Here is a 9024-nt window from a genome sequence, read left to right as displayed (position 1 = left end):
TATTTCTATGTGGGTTTAATAGTACTTACTTTTTTCTCATTGCCCTGTCCCATATTTCTTTCACTACAGTGTTAAACAGATATACTTTAAAAGGAAAGAAACCTGGATTTTTACTTGAGAAAAGAGAATTTATTAAAATATTTTAATATAAATCTCATGTCATTGGAAAACTACCAATGGGATAAGTGCTTGTTAATGTTCACTTTAATTTTGTTGATTAAGACTCCAAATTCCTTTAGATACATTGTTTTACAAATCTTTTTAAAGTTCAAAATCTAAATAAAGAGATGCTCTTAATCAATTAACATTATTATTGTATATATGCTGTGCATTGAGAAAATAGGAAATGGCTTATTTTTTATTTGAAAGTGGAAACCTTTGGCTTCAAGGCTGCCACTCAGCACTCCCTGGTGACATTTAGATCGTGAACCGAACAATGGGCCTGGTCACTGCATATCTGCAGCCAGGTGTGCAATCAGGTCTTTGGCATCTTGCATGGTGGAGGGTATCTCTGAGCCATTCTCAGTCACTTGGGTTCCAAACAAGAACATCTTCCTGTCATTTCCCACATCAGATAATGCCAAAGCTTCATGGATATCTGTAATGTGATAGGCTGCTTCAAGATCCTTCAACAAGAATGAAAAAAAAGTTGATTATTTTATAATCCTTTTGGAAAGATACATTTATTATTCTCATTTATTGCTCTCAGTGACCCCACTTTTATTTTAATGTGGAGGCTATTATAACCCCCATTATTATAACCTTTGTGATTGTCGAATATAAAGATTTTCATCAGAATTACACCAGTATTTAGGAGTTATCATCAAAAATGTATTTTTTGGAATGAAGTTAAGCCGGTATAATACCTTAACCAATTTTCTAAACAGTGCAGTCAATCTGCTTCTAATTTCTTTTCCATTTCCTTCCTTATTTCCGCAGAATTATATTCAAATAGGATCAACTATTTTTAGTTTATCTTTAACAACAGAAATTTGATTCATTAATTGTTTTCGTCCATATTACGTTTTATTGATTATACCATTTGCCATCATGAGTTTTCTTTTGTGACCATTATTTCCACTGAACAGCAAAAAAAAAAAATTGGATGAAATTTTGGAGGGGTGGAGGGACACAGAGAAAGGAGCAATATTTAGAAAATGAAGTGGTGGAAGAAGGAAGCCGAGAGGGCAGAGACAGGTGGAGAGAAAAAAGACAAGATGGAGAGATGAGGTAGGCTTAACAAAGGGAAACCCACAGGGAAAGGCAAAGAGAGGAGAGATTAAAAGAGGAGGCAGAAAGCCTGTACTAATGCTGCATGGCAAGGTCATAACCTTCTTGTGGTCAAAACATACTCCTTTGCCTCTCACACATCAAGAATCATTTATGCAAATGACCTCTGATATTCTTTTTCCTAAATACGCACAGATTCAGCTATAGTTTTTAAGTCCTTTGCAAAAGTTTTAGCATTTTCACTCCTAAAACTGCATTTGTAATTGGCTTTTTGTTGTTTCATAGTGTTCTTCTTAAGCATTAGGGGATCATTTTTGAAACTCTTGAAATAATCCAAAATCATGTTAATTTTTTCTTGTACTAAATATGATCCTATCAGATTCCATCACTGGGAGCCTGTGAGGCTTTTCCTGATGTGCTGTACATGGTATCTGCCTGGATTGGTTATCTCTCTGGATGTCAGTCATCCCAATACATTGCCTGTCTGACACCTGAATTCATTTAGTCCTAGAGACTACAGTGACATTTGTAACAGTGTTAATGGATCCAGTAACATGTGGATGATGTCTCAAGTTAATAAATTAATTCACTGATAGAATTGGAGAGGAAATAAAGAGGAGAAGAAGGGTGTTGGATGGGAGAAGAGGCTGCTTTTAATGATGAAAGCACATCAGGGATAGTTCTGCTTGTGAAAATGGGTGTAGAAATATCTGTCTGAGTCCCTGCTTTCAGTCCTTTTGGATATATGCCCAGATGTGGAATTGCTGGATCATATGGGGATTCTATTTTCAATTTTTTAAGGAATTGCCATTCTGTTTTCCATAGAGGCTGGACCATTTCACATTCCCACCAACACTACACAGGGTTCCATTTTCTCCATGGATGGTTAATATTTTAATGCATTTGTATGAAATAAATTCAGGTCGGTCTAATTGATCTAAAACAATTTCTTTATGTATGGTAGACACAAATATTTTGTCAAAATCAACAATCAGTAAATATTTATTGAATTACATTTAACACATATTTGTTGAATTCCTACTATGTCGAAGACAGTATGCTAGGTATTATAAGGGACATAAAGATGACTACTAGTCTCTACTCTCAAGGAGTGTATAATCCAGTGGATCTAATAAGTATAAATTGAATATACAGCATGTTGTTTAATAACTAGCTGTTGAAAGGAGATATTTCTATTTCTTGTAGTCATAATAAAACTACTGAATGCAAATTATATTTGCACCGATTTTTACCTGTTTGTTTGCAAACACAACCAGAGGGATGATCGGGTCTGTTTCAATGAGCTGATGAAGGTATTTCTTGGCTTCAGGTAATCGGTTATGATCTGCTGAGTCCACTACAAAGACCAGTAGCAGCCCTCTGGACAGGTACATTTCCCAGTAAGAACGGAAAGGTTCACTGCCACCAACTACAGAAAAGAGTAGGGAAAGAAGACACACAGAAAATCACAGAAGAACCCAGGGGGGCAGGAAAGGCACAGTTAGATCATTTCTGACCACTGTGTTAGAGTGTGCCGTTTGAAAACAACCAGAGAGATGTTACCAGGGAAAGAGTTGGTAGGAATATTTACCCTCCACAGTGATTCATTCATTCAGGAACATGAAAGGTCAGCATAAAATGCTAAATACTACAGACTCCTGATCTTTTATACATAGCAGCCGTGGAGGCCACTGCATGTCTATCAGTGATAGCTGGAAAAATGGGAATAGCCTACTAAAATAATTCAGGGTAGTGGATTAAAACACATATCTCTCTAGAATAAGTTTTAAATGGACTGAATTCATTAGCTAGCCTCACCTGCACAATTTTTTTCCTTTGCCAAAATCCCAGAACAATTTCTCCTCGTAATATTGCACTGAGAGTTATAATATGATCCTGCGAGCATTCAGGAATACTTCCCTCAGAAAAAAAGTGCCTTTGGATTATTTCATTCTGCTGATTCTTCTCAGAAGAAACTTTTTGGTTAATGAGAATATTATATACACAATGAGTTTAGTTTTTATTTTTCTCCTACGACGGGTTGTTGGCAAACTATGGCCCATAGTCTAAATCTGGCCCACTGCTATTTTTGTACAGCCTACAAACAAAGAATGGCTTTTACACTTTTAAATGCAAAAATTTTCTTTCTAAAAAAAAGAAAGAACATTTCATGATATGTGACATTATATCACATTTGGATTTCAGTGTCTACAAATAAAGTTTTATTTAGACATGTGGATTCGTTTCTGTATTGTCTTTGGCTTCTTTCATACTACAAAGGCAGAGCTGGGTAGTTGTAACAGAGACTATTGGCCCATAAAGCCTAAATGATATGCCATCTAGCCCTTTACAGAAAACGTTTGCAGACTGCTGCCTTAGGAACTTAAAAACATTTAACGTGCTAACAGGAAAGGGTCTTTATTTGTCTTTCCTTTGTTTTCCTTTGTACAGAGCGAGGCTAGTCATTTTTTGAAGTAGTTTGTGTTTTTAATTTTTAAAAGAACATTGTATAATCTTCTAACTGGCTTAAACATATTTAGTTTAAACAAGAATGAACATTTGGGTTGTTCCTCATTTTTTTGGTGACACCATGACATTTTACCTATATAGGGATTTTTATCTTTGTTATTAACTTCTAACTTAATTGCAATATAGTCAGAGAACATACTTTGTATGATGCGTCTTCTTTGGAAAATTTGTTAAGACTTGCTGTATGGCCCACTAAATGGTCAATTTTGGTAAATGTTCCATGAGTGTTTGAGAAGAATGTGTATTTTAGCTTTTGGACAACTTTATATTGTCTGTTAGATCAATTTTGTTGATTATGTTCAAATTTTGTGTATCTTTGCAGATATTTTTCTCCTCGATCCTACTAAAATTTGACAAAGGTATGTTGAAATTCCTCACTCTAATGGTAGATCTGGCCATTACTCCTCCTAGTTTGATCCTCCCTCCCTTTCTCCTTCCCTTCCTCCCTCCTTTCCTTCCATTTTTTATATATTGAGACTATTTTCTTAGCTATTTATTTGTTTAAAATGATTATTTCTTCTATAGCTTCTGCATAAGTTGAAAACTCTATTCATAATAATGCTTTTATCTTAAAGATTTGCCTACAGGTGTACCAATTTCTCTGCCCACCATTTTCTCTCTGTAATTGGACAAAAGCAAAATTAAAAAGATAATTGCAGTAATCTAAAATACGATGGAGGTTCCAACTTGAATAGGGGCAGTAGGAAAGGACGTAACTGATGAATTTGCTATTTGTTTTAGAAAAATTCCGTGTTTTACTTGAGGACTGGAGGTGGGGATACAGAAGGAGGAATCAAGTGACTCTCAGTTTTCTGGTCTAAGCAACCTGATGGGTACTGACCAGTGGGTTATAGGGAAAGGAACAGATATGGAGATAAATTAAGCATTTTGTTTTGACCATGTTTGGTTTGAGAGGCCAAATAGATAGCCAGGTGGAGATGTCAGGTGACATTTGGATATGTTTGGGCTGGATAGATAAATTTGGGAGTCATTAGCATATACATTAGCACCAGAGGATGGATGAAATCATCCAAGGAAAGAGTGTAAAGAGAAGACAAGAGGGTCTGATGCAACTTAAGGGAACAACAATATTTAGAAAGGTGATGACTCCAGAATTGCTATAGAGTAGGGGCTTCTGGGCTGCCATCTGGTCATAAGAAGAGGTTTGGGGATTGTTTAGAGTTAGCTGCATTTGCAGAGAAGGCACACTGTATTTCCTTAGATTGCATGTTTATTTGGGCTAGTAAGGGAGGAGAGAGGCTGTTATAGGAGGGAGCGTTAAGCCTTCCTCTTAACTCCCCTTTATCACCAGCACTGCAGAAAGGAGAAAAGAGAAAGAACATAAAGTGATTTCCCCCATAGTGTACCCTAGTATTAAATACACATGCATTCTAAAGATCTAGGAAAATCTAACACAGTGTTGCTTTTCCCAAGGACCCAGTGTTGAGAACGGACCGATGTCTGGCTTAAAGTTTACACAAAATGAGGTTATCTTGTAACTAATGAGAAAGAGGACTTACTCTCCAGGAACTCCATCTGGCTGTTTTCAGTGGGGATGCACACAACATTGAAACCTTGTGTGGGTGCCTTGCTGTGCTGGACTCTGTTTAAGGCTAGAGAATGGAGAACACTGGTCTTTCCTGCTCCATCCAGGCCCAACACTAGGATCTGTTTATTTTTCTCCTGTGAAACAAAAGATCAATCAATACACCTATGCTATCAGGGCCTTGTTTTCCTGGTTCCTGGCAGTGTACATGCCTGTAGTAGGACCCAATAACATTTGTGGAATTGTAAACCAGAATAAAACTTCACAAAACATTTAACAGGTCTAGAACAAACTGTACCAATCAGTTTGTATTTCATAATCAGCCATTAGTTATGTGACATTAATTGTACATCCTCCCCATCACCCAGCTCCTGGTCAATCTATCAAATAAATACTTTATATATACCGGGGGCACCAAAAAAGATGTATATACATGACTTGTATTCTTTTATTATTGGTATATATTGAGTATTACAATTTTAATACAGTTTTTTTTTTCTTTCTTAAAATGTGTATACATTTTTTTGGCACCTTCTGTATATATCAGGATTTATGGGAGGTGCCATAGATCACAGGGACAATTTTCAGACTTCACTTTGCTTCTTGAGTTCATGTCCATTAGGGATTTCACCAGAATTCAGTTTGTTGTTTGGGCTGTTGGGAACTCCACAGTCCGTGTATTGACTCTGCCACTCAGCATGTAAGCATCTAAGATCTCATGTTATTAATCAGTCTTGTCTTTCCAATTGGCTCACTAGATTAAAAGCTCTTAAGGCAAGGTTCCCCTCTTGTACTTCTTAATATAAGTATCATGATTAAGTGAAAAGGCTAAGATTATAGAAATTGTTAAACCAGTTCCAAAAACAAACGAGCATTTATTTTAAAACCTGATTTTAAAACCTTTTGAACTAGATGTAAACTTTAGAAAGAAGCATTCCACCAACATTACAGCCTTATAAATTTTTATGATAAATGACAAGGGCAGGCTGATATGAAGACAGAAAATGGAAAGTTCAGAGTACTCAAAAAGGTGACTTTTAGAGTACAAACTTCATTGTAAACAGTATTAAATGAGCAACAATATAGCAACAGTATTAAATGAGCCAGACAGCTCACAGGAATTCGATTTTATTTCCCAAACTGCCTATATAAGAGCTCCTCCTGCACAAAAACACTAGTGAGTGTTTTCAATGGCACTGGTTTAAAAATAACAATAACCTTACGCATTTCTGCTTGAACACTAAACGTCATTAGACTGGATTTCTGGTAAAAAGTGATCCTAAATAGCACTAGGATGTTTATCCAACTTTTTTTTTTTTTTTTAATGCGATCTATGTGAAAGTGAGGTATTTAAAGGTAGAGACTTGTCTAGAGAGCATGACTTACGAAAACTGTATGGTGAATAACAGAATTCGAAAATGTACGTTTGCTTTTGGACTGAATTCTTGATGGATTTTAAAGCAAATGATATTTTCATAGATGTTTTCTATCTCCACCCCCACCTCCTTCCCTATTCCCTCCCATTGAATCTAAATATTATAATGTCATTCGGGGAGTGTTATGATAAACATGAGCGACTTGAGGTACAAAGGAGACCAAATTGGATGGTTTAAAACTACATGCTTTAAAGGAATGGTGGCACCAAGAAATGGCTGCAGGGTGTGTGATGGTGTCCCCCTCCTTATCTCCACCCATGGCCCTCCTCAGGCTACCCCAGTATTTCATCAATTCCAAGGTTTCCCCCCACATTTTAACATCCCAAATGAGGATTTCATAATCCATGGGTATATCTTATTTTGGTTGGAAGCATTTTTTTTTTCTTTCTTAGTGGTACCGAAAAAAATGGCATCTTAGATCCTGTGACTATTGTGAGCAAAAACAGTTCTTACTGCCTTTCCAATCAAATTGCTGCCCCTAAAGTCCATCCTATCTAGAAATTCAGCAGGCACGGATGTTTTACATTTTGCTTATTTTTTAGTCTAAAATACATGCTTCCTCATGTTTACAATCTCTTAAGGAAAGCTGAGATTAACTGTAAATCAAGAGTTGAGACACAAAATGTGATTCTGAACACCCCTGTTCCTTGTCAAAAGTTATTCCTTTAACTATGTATGGATCTGTGTAGTTTGTTTTACCAGAGAGCAAATCTACATTAACAATTCACGTTGTTTAGAGCCAGAAAGCAGCTCTGAGCCCGGAACTCCAGAAGCACAGGGCCCACTAAGCTGATCTAAACAATGTTTGGTTTTTTTCTTCCCTCTACCACCTCCAGTTTTAAAACTGTGGTAAAATACACGTAACATAAAAGTACTACCATAACCATTTTTAAGGGTACAGCTCAGTGGTAGTAAATACATTCCTTCATTCATAATGTTGTGCAACCATCACCACCATCCACCTCCAGAACTCTTTCCATCTTGTAAAACTGAAACTCTACTCATCAGATGCTGACTCCCCATTTTCCCTTCCCCCACGCACTGGTAACCACCATCCTACTCTCTGTCTCTATGATTTTGACTACTCTAGATACCTCATATCATAGGTATTTGACTTTTTGTGACTACAATGCCTGGTTTCCATGAGCTTTCAGTTAAACCTTAGTGACTGTCCTGTCAGGACGCTGGTGGTCTGGAAAAAAAAAAAAAAGGGAAGCAGGAACCATAGCGCTATGCCCACAGAAAAGGTCCAGACAGCCCCAAAACACATCCTGCAAAAATTCAGGAACCCAGCACCTTCTGAAAAAGAATTTACTCAACACAAAGGACTCGGACAGAGACCCTGTGAGCAGCGAGGGTTTTGGGTGGGTTTCTGCGTTGTGGGTGGTCTGTGAGCTAGTGCTGAGCGCTGGACAGAGATGGGCTGGAGAAAGGCCCTTCTCCGCATCCTGGTGTGGGCCAACTAAGACTCTTCTTCAACACTAGACCTGATGAGGGTTGGGATGCAGGGTCAGGGTTAGGGGTTAGACTGGGCAGGCGGCCTGAGAGAAGGGGCTAACGATGGGTGGTTCGAAGCTTGGCACATCCACAGATAAAAAAAGCCCCAAAGGAGACCCAATACCCTACGTTGGGGCCCGGACGTAACAGAGCTGGCGCTGCGGTCTGAACCGACAATGGCCTTGAGGAGTGGTCCAAGGCACTGGTGGTCTCTTACCGGCAGCTCCAGCAGGGTCTTTGCCAAGACGCTGTTGTCCTTCTCTTTCTTTCCTCCCTTTAATTGTTCCTTCTCTTTCTCTGTCTCCCACTCTTTCCTCTTTTCCTCTTTACTCTTACTTTTCTCCTTTTTCCCTTTCTCTTTCTCCTTTTCTTTTTCAATTTTCTCCTTCTCCACCTCCTTCCCTTTCCCTTTCTCTTTTTCTTTTTCCCGAATTTTCCCTTTCTCCAGCTCCTTTCCCTTGTCTTTCTTCTTCACTTTCCCCCTTTCCATGTTCAGCGCCCGTTTCCTTCCCTTCTCCTGCGTGCCGGCACGCTGGAGCTGCGGCCGAGTCCTGGCAGGTGTGGCCTGCGTGGGGGTGGGGTGCACGCGGCTAAGACGTAGATCCACGTGGCATAGCTCACACAAGCTGGCACCGCGCGGCTGCTAGTCTCAGGGCGCGCCAGCTGCGGCCGGGCATTTCGCCCTTGGGGGTGCTACATGCTGCACATTAGTCGAACCTGAAGGCGGGGTAGCTAAAGGAAGGGTCGAACCCAGCAAAGGTATCCCAAGGCCTGGCCTCGGGATTC

General features: G+C 38.8%; 1 protein-coding gene across 1 annotated transcript; it reads right to left on the bottom strand.

Moving 5' to 3' along the window:
• Positions 1-203: 203 nt before the first annotated feature.
• ARL9 (ADP ribosylation factor like GTPase 9) lies at positions 204-8728 on the bottom strand. The gene is made up of 4 exons (XM_033106534.1): positions 8456-8728; positions 5280-5442; positions 2484-2659; positions 204-626 (listed from the first exon to the last, which is right to left on the bottom strand). Exons 1-4 carry the CDS (start codon positions 8726-8728, stop codon positions 447-449), a joined length of 792 nt encoding a protein of 263 aa, XP_032962425.1. The 3' UTR covers positions 204-446.
• Between the last annotated feature and the right edge of the window lie 296 nt (positions 8729-9024).

Source organism: Rhinolophus ferrumequinum, chromosome 5 (assembly GCF_004115265.2).
Source record: "Rhinolophus ferrumequinum isolate MPI-CBG mRhiFer1 chromosome 5, mRhiFer1_v1.p, whole genome shotgun sequence".
Lineage (NCBI taxonomy): Eukaryota > Metazoa > Chordata > Mammalia > Chiroptera > Rhinolophidae > Rhinolophus > Rhinolophus ferrumequinum.
This window is presented reverse-complemented; position numbering and strand designations above follow the sequence as displayed.

What these genes read in the sequence shown, in the direction of transcription:
- ARL9 (XM_033106534.1), bottom strand. Translation starts at nt 8,728, where the DNA reads ATGGAAAGGGGGAAAGTGAAGAAGAAAGACAAGGGAAAGGAGCTGGAG. An exon ending in AGACCCTGCTGGAGCTGCCG is followed by an intron (nt 5,443 to 8,455) that starts GTAAGAGACCAC and finishes TTTGTTTCACAG; the next exon opens with GAGAAAAATAAACAGATCCT. An exon ending in TTGTGTTTGCAAACAAACAG is followed by an intron (nt 627 to 2,483) that starts GTAAAAATCGGT and finishes TTCTTGTTGAAG; the next exon opens with GATCTTGAAGCAGCCTATCA.